We start from the raw sequence: 19,823 nt of genomic DNA, 5'->3' as shown, positions 1-19,823 counted from the left end.
CCGTGACGTCAGAGGCTGAGGAGGAGGAGCTCCGCCGCCGCCGGCCAATGGGAGGTGAGTGGGCGTGCCCGGGGCGCTGTGAGGGATGTTCGGGGACGACGGCGGTGGTGGCAGCGGCGGGGGCCGCTCGGGCTCGCCATGGTCTGAGGGGGGCTGGTGTGAGGCGCCGCCGCCGCGATGAACGGAGCGGTCCCGTCGCTGTTCGACCCCAAGGAACGGGTGTTGAAGCTGGGCGAGAGCTTCGAGAAGCAGCCGCGCTGCGCCTTCCACACCGTCCGCTGTGAGCGTGGGGCTGGGGCAGCGCCTCGGGGCAGGCGGCCCCTCAGGGGACCGGTGGGCCCGGGGAGGGGAACTGGGTGCTACCGGGCGGGGGTACCCAGGCCTCCCCCTCCAGGCCCACCGGTCCCCTGAGGGGCGGGAGCGCTGACCGGGCAGGTGCCGTGGCCCGGCTTGGCCTTGCTGGCAGGCCCAGGGGGCGGGTATCGGTGTGAGGGAGGGCATGGCGTGGCGTGGCAAGGCGACCGGGGAGCTGGAGTGTCAGTCAGCTGCACAAGCAAAGTAGGGGAAGGTGATATGAGTCGCCCGTCTTCGTGTCGGGATCTTTGAGGGGTGTGGGCACAGCCGGGAACCGAGTCCCTGTGGCTGGGGGTGCCAATAGCCCTGGGGGTATTGGGAGCAACGTGGGGCAGATCAGGCTTCGTTTGCTGCCGGGGTGTGGATGTTGGCAGCGACGTGGGGCAGATCAGGCTTCATTTGCTCCTAGGGTCCCCATGTCCCTGTGGATATTAGGAGCAGTGTGGGGCAGATGGTGTTTCCTTTGCTCCTGGGGGTACCGATATCCCTGTGGATATTGGGAGCAATGCGGGGAGGACTAGGCTTCATTTCCTCCTGAGAGCATGTTGCTGCTATGGCCATTATATCCCAGTGCTGCCCCTTGCTGCTTTCTGGGCACTAACTTTGCTTTTTATACCTTTGGCATCCAGCATCGCGTCTCTGCTGAAAACCAACCTGGGCTGAACCTCTGGCTTTGCCCTCTTTCCTTGTGCTTAGTTTTTAGAAGTTAAGTAGAATTCAGCAATCAAAGGTTAAAGGCAGTATTAATCACAAAGCTAGTGTACCCTCCCTGAGTACATAATTACTATCTAGAGAGGTGTGTGCTCAAAGATTCTAAGGGTAGCTAGGAAACAAATGCTCTCAGGATTATAGTTCTGGTAATTTAGGACTGCTGCTTCTTGTTTTGATGTCTCATTATTTATAGACCGATCCCCAAGATTCAGTCTCGCATACGTTCTCTGGAGAATGTCCCGTATGCTTTCACGCAGTGCAGTGAGATGGGTAATGTGCTTTCTGTGAGCAAATGGAATGGCACTCAGTAGGATTGTCTGCAGCTGTGGGAGGGGAGGAAAGGGGAAGGAGCAGGCAAAAGCTATAAATGGATTTAAACAAATGCTGTAACTTGAAATTTACCCTAATTTTAAAGAGGACTAAAAACCACGTCTGGTACCTTCTGCCCTTATGATTTCTTGCTGACTCCTGTAATTTGATGAATTATTCTGAAATCTGTTTTGAAATCTCTCTTCCTTTCCAGCAAATGAGACACAGAAACTGGCACATTCACCGCTTCTGTGAAATGCAGAGCTTCTCTGCACCTGAAGTTTTTGTTAACAAATGAGTAAAGGGAAAGACATCAGCTGGTTAAAAGTTAAGATCAGAAGTCTGTTTGTGGATACTGGAATCACTATCCTAATTTTTCTAAAGTATTAACCACCCAGTGGCCGTGTATTGGAACAAACATTCTCTATTTTGATGAGAAACTTCAGAACTATTGTATGCTTATCCCTGTAAGAGACGACATGTGGGGTTTTGCGGCAAACAAGGTTGGCAGGGCCTGTTACCTGTGCCTTAGCTCAAAGCCTTCTGCTGCGTGCGTGGTCCTGCCCATCAGCTCCTGGAGCTTGGTTTTCTTGCCCGGTCGGTGTGCAGGCTGGAGCCACAGTTCCCAGCTGTGGTCTGTGCCACCTGGCCCGTGGGTTGCAGGCCGTGTTCCTGAACTGGGAAGCTCCCCAGCTGTAACAGAGTGCTGCCACCCGTGACCGGCAGCGGGTGACGTGACAGGCTGTGAGGCAAGCAGCACGTGCCGTGGCTAGGGAGCGTGCCATCTAATGGGTCCCCTTTACACACCTGGTCCCTCTGTGCCTCTCTTCAGCTGCGACAGGGTGCCAGTCCCCAGCGTGCGAGGCAGGGCACTGGACATCCCAAGGCTGGCCCTCTGCCTGCATGTGGAACCACGGGTTCAAACCCACATGTGTTACCACGTGCCTCGCAGAGCCTCTTGATGCCGTCCTATCTCCCTAGATCTGCGCAGGCAGGCCTCCTGGCTGCAGCCCTTCCCAATTCATTTGTGGTGGAAATGCTGTTTTATAGATAATGTTGCATAGTTGCAACGCTGGTGCCTGAACACGTGCTCATTTTTTTTAATGTCTCAGGTTTTTGAAAAGGACCAGAAATTGATAACTTCTTTTGTTTAAAACTTATTTTAATCAATACTTTAGATGTTTGGGGGAAAAAAAAAACCAACAAAACACAAAACCAAAAAGGAAATCAATATTTAATTGGGAAGTAATTTCACTTTTGACAAAAATAAATATACTGAAACTTAACTTTTGGTCAGCTTCTGGCATGGATGTTATGGTAAAATCAGAAATTTATATTGAGGATTGATGTCCTTCACATTTTCAGTCACTTGTCTATATCTCCCATGTTTTGGACAATTTCAAGAGCTATTTGTTTATTTTACTGATAGTAGTCACGTGAGGATTTATCTTCTGAAATCTAACACAGCTCGTTCAACCACTTTAACCATTAAAACCTAAAAGCATTTTTCTGATTTTAACTAAAAGGTGTTAACATGTATACTGGATCTTGAGGGAGAACCATCTTGACTGAATTCTACTGACTTATGGAATGATCTGCTCAGGGGAGTGGTAGATGACACACTGGCAAAAAAGGCTTTAACTTAATAGCCTCCAACTGCAATTAAAAGGTGTCTACATTCATGGATCTGTTGGAATGGGTCCAGCGGAGGGCCATGAAGATGATCAGAGGGATGGAGCACCTCCCCTATGAGGACAGGCTGAGAGAGCTGGGCTTGTTCAGCCTGGAGAAGGCCCTGGGGAGACCTTATAGCAGCCTTTCAATATCTGAAGGGAGCCTACAGGAGAGCTGGAGAGGGACTCTTTGTCAGGAAGTGCAGTGACAGGACAAGGGGTAATGGTTTTAAACTGGAAGAGGGGAGATTTAGATTAGGTATCAGGAAGAAATTCTTTACTGTGAGGGTGGTGAGGCACTGGAACAGGTTGCCCAGAGAAGCTGTGGCTGCCCCATCCCTGGAGGTGTTCAAGGCCAGGCTGGATGGGGCTTTGAGCAACCTGCTCTAGTGGGAGGGGTCCCTGCCCATGGCAGGGGGGGTGGAACTAGATGATCTTTAAGGGCCCTTCCAACCTAAACCATTCTATGATTTATAAGATTCCTGAAAAGCCTGTAAATAATCCAGTTTGTTTTTATCTTTAGATGACTTTAAGCCTGCATCTATTGATATGTCCTGTGAAGGAGACCTTGAAGTTGGCAAAGGTGAACAGGTGACAATAACACTGCCAAATATTGAGGTGAGTGGGGTGGCTGAAGAGTGGTGGGCATAAGGGAAGGATGTACTTTGTTGGCATAAGTGTATACTGAATATAGAAGGGCATGAAGTTTCAGTGCTGTTCCAGAGATCCTTGTGTGATTTTTAGAGTAGAAAAACAATTGCTCTAAGAGTGTAAAATTACAAAAGACCTGAAGGTTAAACAGCAGCGCTGTAGCTTTAAGTGTATTCACCACACTGGAAATATGCTGTAGGATGACCCAGAAGTGTTGCGTACACAGAAAAGCTTCATGTGGATGTTGGCAGTGCAAGTTTCCCCTTGGTATTTATTGCTCTAGTGCATGCAGTTCTCAAGCAGGAAAGACTGGAAAGGGAAAATTTACTACCTGCCATGCTTTACTGCTCTGCTGATACGGCAACTGAAACCCTTTTTGGAAAAAGGAGTCCTACAGTGAGCATGCTCTCATTGGGAAATAAGCATTTAATCAGTTTCAAACTAAGCTAAGCTGGGTGAAATCCTGTGCCAGTCAAACACCAGCTGCTTTTGATCATGGCTACTGTGAATCTAATTTGAATTAACTGATAACATTTTTAAAGGCTAGAAATGATCACTTGTAGGGAACTTGTCATCACTGTGGTGGATTGCTGTTTTTAAGGGGGAAAAAAGGAAAAAGACTACAGGAGTAACATGAGTAACACTTACTGGACTTCTGATTTAATAGGGCTCAACTCCACCAGTGACTGTGTTCAAGGGCTCAAAGAAGCCTTACCTAAAAGAATGTATCTTAATTATCAACCATGACACTGGAGAATGTCGCCTAGAGAAACTTAGTAGCAACATCACTGTGAAAAAAACCAGGTGGGTGATTTGCAGGAGAAACAACTGTGCTTTAGTCATTGTGAAAATTGATTTGTTACCCAGTCTAAATTGAGATGCAGGACTACCCATTGCTATTTTTAGCTAAATGTCATTTTTTAGAAAGTACTTGGCCTTGTTCAATAGAGTGAAAAGCCTCCTTCCTCAGCACACTGACTGCACAGCTTTCGAGTCTTGACTGGTGGAAGAAATGGGATTTTTTTTTAAAATACACTGACTGCACAGCTTTCGAGTCTTGACTAGTGGAAGAAATGGGATTTCTTTTTTTAATTTTTTTTAAAGTAAAAACTGTCACATTGTTGAAAGAGATGGGAACTATTTTCTGATGAGTATAGAAGCGGTGAATAGTATCTGTTTGTAAAGTAGCTTGCTTGCTGTCTTCTGACTTCTAAATGAGAAAATAAAAAAGGTAATTTTTTGGACATGTTTCAATAATATTAATGGCTTGTTTTTCTCACACTAAGCTTTTGATTATTTTTTTTTGATGCTGAGTCCACATAAGTGTGGAATTATTAGTACATGATCTTGGGTAGCTAGGTATAAAAACAAAGCAAAGGGTTAAAAAGTAATTAGCGCTGTATTAAAAAACAATTTTTAATACATCTATATATGGCAGTATAATAATGTAGCTAGAAATCTAATGGTGCTATTTAGAAAGGCATGACAAATAATTCCATAACTCAAGATACCGTGTCACCTGTATTGTTGCCTGTTTCCTTGCACTTTCTAGTAATTAAAAATCTCTTGCTTTTACACACAGAGCTGAAGGAAGTAGTAAAGTCCAGTCTCGCATAGAACAGCAACAGCAGCAAATGCGAAATGCAACTAAGGTTCCAAACAACGTTAAAAATTCTCCACCAAAAGAAAAGATATTTCCATCTTCTCCTATGGATGATATTGAACGAGGTGAGCTTCACTGGCACAGAAGTTCCAGAAACTTTGCTCTCAACTGTCAATTAGTTTTTAAGAGTCAAGGATTTTTGTTTGGTTGGTTTTGTTTTGTGGTTGTTTTTTTTTTTTAATTTTGAGATTCATGCTGGAAGCTGATTGTGTAAGCAGTTTACCCTGATAAGGAAATGACCACTCTGACTCAGGTGGTAACAAAGAAGTATTTTAAACTTGCTAAGGTAAAAAAATCAGATGAACCATTAGGCTTAATAATGGCAAGAGTCCCACTGCCCTCTCCCCTTGATTCTGTCTTCTGCTGCTACTTTAATCGAGTATATAGTCAGTTGTCTTGTGGCACTGGAACCAACTGAGTCACTTCATTTTGACATCACTCCTCATTCTTTCTTGGCACTCAGCAAACGTACAAGTTACAGTGCTTTACAACTCAAAATACTTCTAAAATTACTGGATAAGACCTTGTGAAAGATGAGTTTCCAATGGAAAAGACAGCTAAAAACTGCATAAGGCAACTCTTGAACAGTGCTATGTACTGTATTCTTGAGAGGTTGCTCTGGTTTGGTGCAACACTTGTATTTTACTCAATGGGAGGCCTTATTTCCTTTTGAAGGATGAGGAAGATGGCAGGTGGTAATTACTTACTACAGAAATGCTGACAGGTGGCAGTTTCACTGACTGGAATTGACATCTGCCTCCCAAGATGTTCTGAATTCCTCTAAACAGATTTTTTTTTTTTAGATGTATAATTATGAAGTTTGGGTTTGTTGTTTTTTTTCCATTTTGGTCTTAAGCTCTGACCAGAAATCTATACTACAGAGCAGTGCTAGAGTGCGTCTAAGGTTGCAAAGAGGAAGAAGTACTTGAGCACATGGAATAAAATACTTTTTCTTGGTGGTCTGTTATTTTGGAGGAGATGGTGGTGTCAAATATATTGCAAGTCACCAAAGTGGCTGCCAATGTGTATCAAACTCTTGTGCAGAGTGCCAGTTCAATTGTGAGTACTCCTTAAGAATGTGGAATAACTGACAAATAGAGATGTTAGGGACCTTTTAAAGTCATCTAGTCCATCCTTCTGTCTTAAAGTCAGATTTCTACATAATTTTTTAACCTGTTCTAAAAGTCTTCCAGCAACAGATCCTGTATTCTCTCTGGCAATCAATTCCAGGGCTTTACTCTCCTTACTATTCAGGTTCTTCCTAATAAATAATCTGACAGTAAGCCCATTACTACTATTATGTTTCCTATGCAAGTATAGACCAGGTTACTCTGCTGCTTTTGAGCAGTCCCTCACGTACTCAGAAGCTGCTATGTCTTTTTCATTCTTTGTGCAAAATGATGGCGGCTGGTTCAGTCTTTCCTTAGAAGTTTTCTAGATCCCTGATTCACCATCACTCTCCTTTAGCTATCTTATGATGAATCCAAAAACTGAAGTATAGTGCCTAAATATATTTACTGTTTCAGCTAAGGTTTTAGCAGTGTCGTGTTGAGCAAGAAGACTGTTGTACAGGCACTATTCATCTTTATAGGCAAAGACCAAACGGTGTCATGTCCCATTGTAATGCTTGTCACTTCCACACCAGCACAGTGTGGTAGAACTGTGCCTGGTGACCCACTGTAACTCACAGACTGTTCAGAAGAGTTGTCTGCTTGCTCATTCTTCATCCCATGGTTGTGTAACTGACTATTCCTGCTTAAGTACACTACCTTGAACTTGTTACTAATTTTGTTTTCTTGGGTGGGGGAAAGATCACTCTACCTTTGTCCTCTGATATACGTATAGACCTTCTTTCACTGCTAGAAAATACTTTAAATTCTGTCAGATTAAAATATGTCAAAATACAAGGGAGAGAGCTAATTCCTCAGTTTTTGGTATTAACTGTTATCCTTTCACTTAACGTTTTTGCCTTATTAGACATTAGTGAGAGCAGGGAGAAAGTGGAATTAAGTGCATAGGACTTGAGTGGTATCTTTCAGTTATTTTACAGCTCCAGATGTGTAGTAGATCAGTTGTTTCTTTGGCCTTTCTTCTCTAGAATTAACTTTGAAATTGCTTTTTGATCATTCTGCTAGCTGCATCCTAATTTTTGCCTTACCTTTTCTGCATTGCTTTTTGATCATTCTGCTAGCTGCATCTTAATTTTTGCCTTACCTTTTCTGTCCTTCTGTCCTTAAGCTGTTCTCTTAGACATGTCCTTAGTAATATGAGGATGCTTCCATTTTATTTTTTTTGTTGTTTTCTTCCCCTCCCCTTCTCTTTCCTTATGTTTGAGTCGGCCAGTGTGGTCTGTTTTTTTTTCTGTTCTTCCTTGGCATTGGGTCAGTTTGTCCTTGTAGCCATAGCTGCACTATTTCAGGTGGCATTTTTCCTGAACACCATTTTCCTTTAGACTGGCCGTTGACAAGGCTGACTGGTCGAAGCACCTTTCCTTTAGAGTGGCCTTTGATAACTCTGAATTGGAAGGCTTCATGGAACTCTTGTGTTGAAGCTTATTCTTTTTTTTCTCCCTTCTTCTCTTGATTAAGCTCTGAGCCATCTTGCATCTTGGTGACTTTCATCTTCAACCTGTTCTTCTGTATTGGGTAAATTTGAAGTGAGATGAGCAGCTCTCCTACTTGCTTTTTATGTTTGCTGTATCAAAGCTGTTCCCAAAGGATTCCAAATGCTTGTTACACCATCTTAACAAATGTCTGGGCAGTTACAATCCTCTATAATGATGATGAACTTCTGTACTCCGGGTAACTTCTCAAGTCACTGTATAAAATCTCCATCCACCACAATTCAGTGATGTGTTTAAGAATTCCCACTTCAGCAGCACCCCTATTTTGCACAATTATTATGTGTATCCTTTCTGCAAACCTTAACTTCCTCTGTATGTTGGACTTCAGCTAGTATATATCAAAAATGTGTGCTGTGCAGCATGATCTATCCAGTCATACTCTCCTAAATATTACTGTACTCACATGAATTGTTTCATCAAGAGTGCAAGTTGGTTGAGTCAGTTTCATCTGTTAATTTCCAGTGTTTCTACCTCTTGTTGTTCTGGCGTCCCTCCCTGCCCCAAATCTATAAACAGAAACAAGGATTTGGTGAAATTTTGCTAATGGTATACTGTGGTTGGTTCCTTTGGATATTCTTCATGCTTAACTTGCTTTTGAGCAAAATGTCAGATAGTCCGAACGTGTATTGATGGTAATGTTGAACTGCTGGGAGGCGTTTTGCAGACACCTTAACATCTAACTTATCTGTGTGATTGTAACTGCAGGCTTTAGTCAGTGAAAGGCATCTTTGGGGGTGCTAAGGAAAATGCAGAAGACTTGCTGGTTGCAGAAATTAAAGGCTCTGTGGGATGCACTAGCCTGTGGAATGTGGGCTTAGCATTTGGGTTCACAGTCACCCTTGTTCTGACGCTTGGCTTGAAAGAGAGAAAGTGCCCAAGCTACGAAAGGAGAAAACCACATGACAGGCTGGATGCTTGCATGTGCCCTTTTCTTTGTTCTGGAGACTTTTGGGTTTGGTTGTGTTTGGATTTTTAGTTGCTATAATGTGTGTACTTGATTTCTGTTGTGGATTTTTTTTCTTAGTATTTTTCCCCTCCTTAAATTTCAATTATGAAGAATGTTAACTGAGAAACAAATCATGTTGTTTGCAGAGCTAAAAGCAGAAGCCAGTATCATGGATCAGCTGAGTAGCTCTGATAGTTCATCTGACTCGAAAAGTTCTTCGTCCTCTTCCTCAAGTAGTGAAAATAGTTCTAGTGATTCTGAAGACGAGGAAATGAAGCCCTCTCTTCCGATGTCGATGCCGTATCTGCAGCCACAGCCTACTGTGTCTGCCATCCCACAACAGGCTACCCCTGACAAAGATGCCAGTCATAACAGATCCCAAGAGAGCAGTGGTCATATGATGAATACACTACGTAAGTACAAAGGCTGTTCTTTTCTTAGTGCACCATTCCAGACATCAAGATTCTGAAAGGAAACCATATTGTTTTTAAGTATGTCTCTGTTATAATTAAAACTGTGGGAAGTGATGCTAGGGTTTGATTGTTCAGCAGCGGTCTGAATTAGACACTGGGTTAGAAGGGCCTTGGTCCCTGGAGATATTAAATTAAAGCTGATGCAGTTGAAAATGTTTCCTAAGCTCTTCTGGCTTCCTCCCAGTTATATACGTTGCGATTAGAGAACAGTAATTTTGTATTGAAAATACTTGAACTAACAGGGCACTCCCCAAACATATGCTTATAATTTCTTGGGTAGAACTATGGGAAAGATACTATACTGTCAGTGCTCTGAATTACAGAAGAGATGGTGTATTTTTAGCTACTCCAGTTACTATTATTCATGGCACTGTTCCACTGGACAGCATGGCAAAACTGCCCTTTGCATATGAGGAAGGAGGCGATTTGCTTTCAGATGATAATATCTTGGTCTACACATTCAGGCAACTAAAAATGTAATTTGAAGAGTAGCTGTGATGTTCTTCTAGAAGTGGTTACTGTGCAGCCTGGAACTGCATGCTTGGTGGTATCCAAAAAAAGGCGAGTTTGGACCAAAAAAACCCAAATCCCACTAGGCAGAGAATCTTAAGTTTGTTACCTAAATAGTAGGAATATTCAGACATAGAAGTGAGTTTTTGGCTACGATGACTCTTCAAAAACTATTACACTTTTAATTAGGTGCTTAGCTGCAGGCTCCTGGTTTGAAGAGATTCCCATCAGTCCTGGTTTGCAGCCTAAGATCTTTAAAGTTTATCATTTATATGTAAAATTGTTATACTGAAGTTTTAGATTCTGGCAGATCTACTTTTATTTCAGTACTTAATGAACAGGGTTTTTTTGTACCTAGTATTTAAATACTTAATTAAATATCTGTGCTAGTTATTTATGTACCACATCAACTAAAAAGTCCTGTGACTTCGTGTGCAAAGGACTAAATGCTGCTTTCATTTGACTGTCACTGTAGAGAACAATATCTCATGTTTATAATTTGTGTAACTTTAGAGTGTGCCATTTATTTCAACCCTTATTCACAAATGGGATTTCCCGTTCTTCATGCTTTAAATAAAACTGTTACGAAAACGAGATTAAGCTCTATCCCCAGTGACAGAATCCCAGCTGGCGAAGCTTCCACTGAGAAATACACTTACAAGTACAGGTGGCCAGGTCCCTCAGTTCCAACAGTCATAGTGAGAAAATGCTGCTTGAAACATGACAACATCAAAACTGCTACAGAGGAAGTTGGTGGCTTGATGGTGCTCAAGAACCATGTTGACAGGTAGAACCTCTGTGGCATCGAGCCCTTGGCTTGACTATCTGAGGTTGCCTAGATCTTTAGCTTAATCCCATTTACTTAGTTTATGGTTACAGATCTATTTACTGTTTAAAATGATTCTGCTTCCCATTTCTAGTATAGTTAACACTTGAAATACATTTCAGCTAGACAAAGATCAAAACAGTTAAGGAGACTGTGTTTCTTTAGCTCCCTTGCTGTGGGAATTTGGCAGGAAAGCAAAACCTGAAGAAAATAAATGGATAGCACATGGTTCTAGCTTGAATGGCAAGAATTCTCACTTGGGGTCCTGTACAGTCATTTCTTCCATCTCAAATAATGTTTTACAAAAATAAAATATCGAATCAACAAATGTCAGCACAAGCTGTTTGCTTGTCTAATCCTGTTTTGAGGTTTGACCACTTTTGTGCGCGACTGGTTTTCTGCACCCCTGTCGAATGAGGGTCACTCTGGGTAATTAGTGGAGTTTTCCTGTGGCTTGCTGTGCGCAGGCAGAAGGCTGGGGGAAGGCTCAGAGAGCAGAGTTTCATCTTGTGTGTAGAAATCGTACAGCTGAGGTTTTATGGAACTTGGAAAACACAGGAGGTGGTGTCTAGAGCATGGTAACCAAATACTTCTGTCAGATATACATGATCTACTTCCTCAGGAATTTGGGGCTCAAGGCTACCCCTCACCCCCAAAATACTGCTTCTTCCCCTTTCTGTCTTCAGAAGCTGGATTATATAGGCTCAAACTTGCCTTATAACAAAACTCGTAAATGTTTACACCAGTGAATCTTTTCTTTGTAAATGTTTCATCATAGGTTGCTTTATGTCTATTTTTTGTATAAACAGAGTTAAGTTAAATAAAGCAATTTTCCAAAGAAAAAACAGTGTAGATGGGCTATTCCGGGGCCTTGTGTTATGTATGTAGTATTCAGCACAACTTCATTTCTTTTGGTACTTGGTGCTGCTACAAGCAGAGAGTCAGGAAATTATTTTCCCTTGTATTAGTTTGGTGTTGGTGTGACCACTGAGATATTTGAAACACAGGGGATGGGGAAACTCACAGGAGTGACCTATAACTGGCAAGAATTCAATTAAATGTATTAAATTCACTGATTTAAAAATGTAGGAAATACCATAATTTTCAGTGCAATCTATTTTCTCCATTTGCTAATAAACAATTGGCACTGTGAACACTGAATGCAACAGTTTTCCCCACTTTATTGCTGTCTTAGAAGTACAGTAGAGTCTAGATGTTTCTTCTGGGTTCTAGTTAAATGAACTTTCCATTCCTGCACCAAACCCATCTGAAAACTACCAACTCGAGTTTGTGTTATTTTGCCACCTCTCTGAAGGTGTCTTTTATAGATAGGGATATAAAAATGGGGCAGACAGTTTTCCCTGAAGTAAATCCTGATGCATTATTTCTGACTCTGGAACTTGGAGTTCTTGCTTCTCCCATCTGCTGGTTTTCACAAGCATTGGTATTTTTGGCTGGTGTTATAGGGTTTGTGTAATTTCTATTAACTATGTTGAAATAACTTTTGAAGGCTGCAGGATCACTGTTTGGAAGGTTATCTTCCTGTTCGTACTCCCAGTCCTCTCCTGAAGTAGGTAGTGTATAACAGGGCTGGGATTTCGAAGAATTCACTGTAAGATTTCCTTTGAGTGATAAATGCATGAGTTTTTTATGGCAAGTTTATCAATTATCATTATTACTAATGCCAATCTCTGGCTTGAAATATTATTTCTTAGGATAATATATTGTCCTGAATAATTATTGACAGATTATTTTGTTCTTCCATAATTGCTCTTTAAATTTATATTAAAATAGAATGGCTGTAAATATTGCCTCTGTATAGAGGATTGAAAAAAAATTATCTACAGTAATGCCTTAAAGATTGCTGGAAACGGCCATCTTCACAATTCTTGTTTTATATAAAAGTGTTTCCTGTGTTGTGGCAGAGAATCATGTGCTGCTTTCTAAGCTTTAGTGATGACATGGTGGAAAATAAAGGCAGGCCAAATGCAGCCACGTTAAAACCTTCAGTGTTCTGGCAGCAGTGACATGTCTGACAGCAACAGATCCAATTTGTGGGTCTTGTCGGGTTTACCCTCCCGAGGTGACTTTTTTTTACCCATCTGCAAAAGTGATCAGTGAAAGGTGCTGCAGCTGAGGAAAAGGCATGTGAAAATAGTGTGAATTCAGTGATTATTTTTTTTTTTCTTTGCTTTTTAGGCCCTTTCTGCACAACACAGTCTGAGATGCATTCCTTTTTTTTCTTTTTTTAAATGGCTGTTTGGCAGGGGAGGTGTGAATAAAAGCATAATACTTGGAAGAAATGCTTAAAAATGTGGGGGAAGTTGCTAGATATGCTGTAGATTCTGTATAGCACGCTCCTGGATTTTTTTTTGTTAGTTATCTGTCAGCCTGGAAAGATTCCCTTATGGACATCCATTGCAAGCATGATGTAGCCTTTCTTCTTGCTTCCCCGTTTTGAAATGTATGTATAGCCACCAAATTAAAGTGCTGTGTAAAATCTCTTTTGATGTTTTGTTTGTTCACTTGTTCCAAAACCTGTTTGAAATAGTAGGTCACTGATACATCTTTAAATGGCACATCAAAGAGCTGCTGCTCTTGATTGAGACACCACTTTGTTTTCAAGCGCAGCTGAGTAGCATTCAGATGTGTGTTGAAAAAAAACACAACTCGTTTTTCACAAAACTGCATTCACCAGCAGTTTTCCCACTTATGAAGCATGAAAATGTGGGTGGCAAAGATAGCTAGGTGTTGTCTTTTGTGATCTGGTGGTATTAAATAAGTGTGCTTGTGGCTAATGAGCTAATGGCTTCCTTGCCAAGATTGTAAAATTGTAGAAAAGTGATCTCTCTAAAGTTCTGTCACTGGGGAGTTGGCTTCTACACCTATTTATTCTCTTCTCATAAAATAGCTTGGGTTAGAAGGGACCTTTTAAGATCACCTTGTCCAATCCCCCTGCCCTGTTTGGTATTAGTTTTTGTGAGCCTTTAATTGGGAAAGGGAAAAAAAGTATTTCCTTGAAAATGACTAATACGATGACTCTCTCTCTTCTAGGAAATGACTTGCAGCTGAGTGAATCTGGAAGCGATAGTGATGACTAAACAAATTTTTGGCCTTAAGTGTATCACCTTTTTTGCTAAATATGTCTTAGCATCTGTTTTGCACTAAGATTAGATTACCAGAGACTGGAATGAATGTCCTCGATTTTTGATAATAGACATCCTAATTTTCTACTGACACATCATGTCTATAATACGGCAGCATTGATATCCTGTCAGTGCTAGGGTTATGTGTTTATCTTTCAAATTACTGTATTTACAGTAAAATTGTGTATGATCTGATTTTGATTATTTTTTTGCCTCAGCCACCTGTTTTACTTGAAACTGATTTGTAACAGCTAGTTACTTTATATAAATAGTTATGGAATGGAGAAATTTCTGATATTTATGGAGGCAAGTTTCCTTCCTATCATTCAAAGGCTGAATGCTGATCTCACAACTTTTACTCGGAGGGAGTGAAAGGGAGAACAACTAAATGAGGTCTGCTGTGTCAGCCACGCTTTTTGTTCAGTTCACAGTTCGTACCTTTAAGGAAACTGCTGAATAATGTGGTCCACTAGTGCAGTTACAGTTTACAATTGTTCAACACATTGCTGAATTCTTAATTTCATTGTATTATAGGACTCTATATTTCTGAGCCTCAAGATTCCTAAGGGAACTTGTCTTTTCTCTGCCTTTTTTATGTAACTTGAATAGGCTGGTCTTTTTACAACCTTTTTGTATCTAAATTTAGGTAACTGCAGAGACAGCAATGAATTTCTTTCATTTAATTCTGTAACAGAAATCAGAAATTTTCTTTGTAGGAGTATAAAAGTAATTTAATAAAGCAATATTTATCATTTTCATGTGTCTGAGTCTCTTTTTACTCGTTAAGAGTTCCACTTTCTACTTCTAGTAGTCATGCAAAGAACTAGCAAGCAGTGAAATGGTAGCTAATGATTCCGTGTTAGAGCAGAAAAGGTGTTTGCCTAGTCTTATTTTTTTCCTTATGTGAAACTGTATTTCAAGACTTGAAGAACTGCAGGTAAGAGTCCAGATTTCATCCTGTAGTTTACTACCGGAGAGTTTTGTAATTAACAAACCTTAGCAAATGTCTGTAGGTTGAATTCTGATGAGATAAATCTGCTCAGTCTTGCACAGCAGTCTCCTGTGCTAGATTGTAGTGATGGAATCGCATCTCTGTGTCGAAACTGTGAGGGCTGAATTCTATATGTAAGCCTGAACGTGCAGACATGGAAAAATGCACGCTCAATAAATTTATACAATAGATGGTACTAGACTGGCTTATTCCCTCGGCTGCGCTGCGAGAGTCAGCCCGTGCTTACCTCTAGACAGATTAAGAGGCCAAAATGATGTCCACCCCTCACAAAGGAATGTTTATTGGTACCACCAGGCAGAAATGAAACATTGGAAACTTTCTGATGCTTCCCCTCCTTGCACTCTGTACCCCAAAATATGGCAGTGCTCTGCACCAGGTAACAGCTTGCTCGTCTTCCAGCTTCCTAAAGCTGGTATCATAAGAACCAAAATGTTTTCTTGTTTGTACTCAAAGAAAACAAAGCTCAAGTTAGTAGCTATGGGCAAACAGGTCTTTGGGAAGAAAAGGGCCAATGAGCAGCCCTGAGGAAGGATGCTGTGTCATAACTTGGCACTCTCTCAAGGGAAAGGGCATGGAGTTCTCTGGTGGAGCATGGTATGGGAATTCCGGCAGAGCACCTGGAGAGTCTCTGGGGGTGATGTGAGGAGCTGAGATGTCCCAGGTAACCTTAAGAGCAGCCCTATGTGCTAAAGGGGTGCACAATAATGCAGTGTCCTGAGCTGAAATGTCCTCTTTGTGCCTTCCCTCTGTCCCCAGTGGCTTATTGGCATCAAAGCTTTCCTTTAGGCCAGCTCTAAATCCTAATTCTAGCCAGAACACTGCTGGTTTTTGTGAATAACAGTGTATTTGGGACGTACGGGAGCGGATGTGCGGAAGCACTGCCCAGGCCAGGGTCTAGGTCATGGAGAGTGTGTGCGCTTGTGAATCACAATCACTCCTTCAGCGATAAAACCGGTGAGTACAACCTACCCTACCTGGGATATAACGGTGTGTACAGCTTGAATGCAGCTCTGGGAGTAAAGCAGATTCCTGAGACTCAGGACTGTAACTAAGCCTCTGCTATCTTTAGGATGTGATCTTTGTGTTGAGGGCTTTCTGGGGTGGGGAGAGTCTCGGTTAAGCTTTTGTACAACACGCTGTACAACATGATTAGCAGCCAGGCAGACACTACCCCGTATAAATAAGTCAAATGTAAAGGTGTGATGATAATTGAGGAAAGGCTCCCTTTAAATATCAAGACAAGAAACAGAGTTCCTATAGAGATAAGGGGGAAAAAAGATAACAGACCTTAAATGTGTGAAGAAAAAAGCGCTGTGTGCTGGTTCCAGCCCAAATGTATGTGATCCCCCTCCCCTTCTCCACCCAAGTGTCAAACATATGTGAGTGAGCTGAAGAGCGTGCTCGGGCCCGTCGCCGCACAGAGGGGATTGGCTTGGATCTCATGTCTGCCTCGCTGGGGGTATTTCCTCCCCCAAGGCTTGGTTTGTGTGCCCCGAGCAGCACCGAGCCCCCACGCCTCCTGCTGCAGGGTCTTCTCAAAAGGCAGGGGTGAGGGGGTGGTTGGTGGCATGGAGATTTAGAAGCGTGAATAAGGGGTATTCTCACAATAGAAAACCAGATTGGGTTGTCTTTTTGGTCTTGGAAATTTTTTTTTTGGACCCTGATTTGAAAATTCTTTCCCTCTCCTTTAAAAAAAGTTGACATGAGAGGAGTAAAACTGAACTAGCAATTAATAAAATCAGCCACTCCTACAGGTTCCTATGACCACTGCTCCTATGACCTCTGACTACCTCTTTCAAAATAGTCTTCTGAAATTAATCTGGTTCTATCCCTTTGCTTTCAGCTGTTTGTCTTCATGTCCCGAGGTTTAAAATGTGTGTGTGTATCTCTAAGCAGTAGATAATGCCACACTAAAGTATTCTTCAAACATTATAATTAAGCTATTGTGTATGCTTTGGATTTTAGAAAGGTTTGTGTATTGCTTACATTGAGAAGTAAAAAATGTCTTCCAAATACAACTGGAAACTTCAAAAATTTGTCTAGTAACTACCTCTTCAGGGTTGCCATATTCAACCCCCCATTAAGTCCTGAAATGGTGATAATGTCTGCTTACCAATCATAACTACCTTGCCTGGCAGCTTCCAGTTTTTCTAAATTTTTGTGTTCTTGTTTTTCATGGACCCTGCCTCTGGGCACGTGGAGAGGCTGAGGTGATCTCTCCAGGGCAGCCCTGGCACCCCTGGATTCCAGGACTAACATGGAAATTGCCATTTACTTGCGGTTTTCCGTCTATCTGTAATCCCCTCTTGAGATCCTTGCTCCCAACACTGTAATGGGCATTTAGGAAGTTCTCAATGATAAGCATCAAACCCCATACAATGTCCTTGGTAAGTAATAACCTCATTTCCCGCATAATCTCTGGAATGATTTTGATGGGTAGGTGTGGATTACTGAAAACAGCTGCTCATGGAAATCATGATATCAGCATCAGCTGGAGCCCAGCTCGTTGCGGAGTTTATTGTGAAGGCACCTGATAAGATCAGCGTCATTGCATGACCTTTGTTCTTCATTTTGGAGGAAGGCAGGAGATAACCTTTTCCAGATTAAAGGACTTCATTAAGTCACTTCTGTACGAACAGACAGTGAATCATCTTGAGAACAGAGCAACAGTATTTCTAAGAAGAATTATTTGCTGGGTCTTTCTTGACCGACTTCTGGAGAACCAAACATGAGCAGATCGTCTCAGATAATCTGTTTGCTTAACTCAGTTCGCTTTGGTTCTCAAGATTTTGACCCACAAAAATTTGTATTCCTTCTGGCCAACGCTTTTTATTTTCTTTAGAATTTCTAGAGGAAGGTTTCTGAGACCAGCCACGCAGACTGTTGCATCTTTCTCAAACAGAAGAGATGAGGATTCCTAGGCTGGACAGAAACGAAGAAGCACAGAGGAAGAAAGAAGAGGACGGCTTGGCTTATGACAGCTCCTAGGCTGAATGCTCACAGAACATGTGAATTCCACCACTTTTGGGTGTCACACAGCTAACCACGTAAGGTGCTGAGGGCAATTTAAGTAGATACAGAGTTCAGACCCACTTTTTGGGGAGATGTAAAAAGTAGAATGAGGAAAAGAGAAGTTTTAAATAAGTGTGGTCACATTTTGTTATAATATATATTCCTGCTGCTTTGTGGGAGGTAGGGGAAATTTTCTTATTTCCAGAAAGAAGGTGAAGATGTACTGAAATGAGGAGAAAAAAGTGTGAAGTGATACTTTCTTTCACAGTTTAGACCAAAAACTTGATAGGAGTAGTCATAAGCATCTGAGGGGAGGACTGAAAGACCTATGTGTCTCAGCTATTACTCTGCCCAGTTCAATGAAGCTGTGGTGACAGCTTCTCCTGGTTGTTAAAACTGGTTACCAGTTATGTCCCAAGTGATCTTGGTCCCCCTGCATAAGAATAATTCACGATGGCTTGGGTATTTGCAGGCAGCAGCTCCTTGCGTACCAGCTATATGCACAGGAACAGGGTGAATTAGTGGAAAGCTCTGAAGAATCTGCTACTGCAGCTTCTGTTTTACTGCTTGCAGACTCTCACGTTGGAGGAAAGCCCTTGAAGCACAGACTCAGAGCTCAGGGTTTGTGTCAGCAGGAAGAACTATTCACCTCCTAAGCAGAGATACCAACTTCATACAGAGTTTTCTCATAACCCATGCTACGTCTGCTGTAGTGAAGGATCTGGCCTGCCAGGAACAGCCAGGGCTTGGGCTCTAGTTGTCTCTGTGGTTTGCTGAATCCATAGACGTGTATAGAAGTGTAGAAGAACACATAGAGTGTGTTCTCAGATTTTTCCTTCTCTGAAAAGCAAATCTCTCTGCTGTGGTGAGGGAGGAATGGAGGTTAGAGGCAAAGATGAAGGAGCCTCTCATTCAACAGAGAAGGCTGTGTTGGTGTACAACACGTACCTGGTGAGTTAACTGCTGGGACCTCTCTTGACTTGCTTTGAACAGGGGCCCTTGTTACAGAACCTGTTCTCCATCTCTCATCTCCCATATGCCCTCTTTTCCGAGCAGCTTGGGTTGTCTCCTGAAAATTCATACCTGGCTTGTTCTCATAAGTGTGCTTACGCACGACAGAGGATTATTTGCTTCCTCTAAGAGACGAGGCCTTCTTCATGTTGTTATTTAAAGTTTAAAGAAAAGTGGAGTGTCTTAAAAAGGTAATTAAAGAAGACCCAACAACAACCCAAACTGTTCTTTAATCTCTTTAGTTTCACTTCCACATGCTGTGTATCTTGTCCAACCAGTTTCAGTGCTCTTGCAAAACAGTTGCACAATGACTTCCTCTTAGCAACCACCAGAATTAAACCTGAGCTCACCTAATTGGCTGTACCTTTTCTAAGATCCTCAATGTATTGAGTTTCCAATAAACTCTGCAACCCTCCCCCTTTTTCCTGCACCTTTTCATTGCCACGACTTTCAGAATAAATACTGATGGACGTTCTCATACACAGCTCTGAGAGAGACACAGGTTGCAGCCTGAAATGCCAACTCATCCCTTAACCAATTTCCTTTTTACACCTGACTCTCTGCACGTTGACAATTTATGAAAAGATCTAGGCTTTCACCAGGGTTTTGATACAAGTATTCATGGTAGTTTTAAAAAATCTCCCACCACCAAGTGTTCCTAAAAGCTAAGGTTGTTTTAAATGTCAATTTCCGACTGAGATTCCCCCTTGAAATAAAACCAGGTTTCATGCCAGTTGCTGATTTTGCTGGAATAATGAGGGCATAACAGAGGCAGCACAAGGTAATGGGTCACTCGGAGCATCAGGGCCAGACAAACTATTTTGGAATTAGCAATTAGTCCTTCAACAACTCTTCTGGAAAGGCTTTTGTGCTTCAGTGTAGAACAACTTCCACTCCCGCACT

General features: G+C 42.0%; 1 protein-coding gene across 1 annotated transcript; it reads left to right on the top strand.

Moving 5' to 3' along the window:
* Positions 1-90: 90 nt before the first annotated feature.
* On the top strand, positions 91-14,636 carry EAF2 (ELL associated factor 2). Its single transcript, XM_014939958.1, has 6 exons — positions 91-280; positions 3,571-3,665; positions 4,366-4,502; positions 5,281-5,426; positions 9,077-9,343; positions 13,794-14,636. The coding sequence occupies exons 1-6, from the start codon at positions 178-180 to the stop codon at positions 13,838-13,840; spliced, it is 795 nt and encodes a 264-aa protein (XP_014795444.1). The 5' UTR covers positions 91-177; the 3' UTR covers positions 13,841-14,636.
* Positions 14,637-19,823: the final 5,187 nt, after the last annotated feature.

Source organism: Calidris pugnax, unplaced genomic scaffold (genome assembly GCF_001431845.1).
Source record: "Calidris pugnax isolate Ruff unplaced genomic scaffold, ASM143184v1 scaffold21, whole genome shotgun sequence".
In the NCBI taxonomy this organism is placed as follows: domain Eukaryota; kingdom Metazoa; phylum Chordata; class Aves; order Charadriiformes; family Scolopacidae; genus Calidris; species Calidris pugnax.
Note: the sequence above shows the minus strand (reverse complement) of the source record. Positions and strands in the feature narration are given on the sequence as shown.

Excerpts from the sequence above, each read along its gene's own strand:
- EAF2 (XM_014939958.1), top strand. The coding sequence starts at position 178 with ATGAACGGAGCGGTCCCGTCGCTGTTCGACCCCAAGGAACGGGTGTTG. Across the intron at positions 5,427-9,076 it reads TATGGATGATATTGAACGAG|AGCTAAAAGCAGAAGCCAGT; the intron begins GTGAGCTTCACT and ends TGTTGTTTGCAG. Across the intron at positions 9,344-13,793 it reads TCATATGATGAATACACTAC|GAAATGACTTGCAGCTGAGT; the intron begins GTAAGTACAAAG and ends TCTCTCTTCTAG.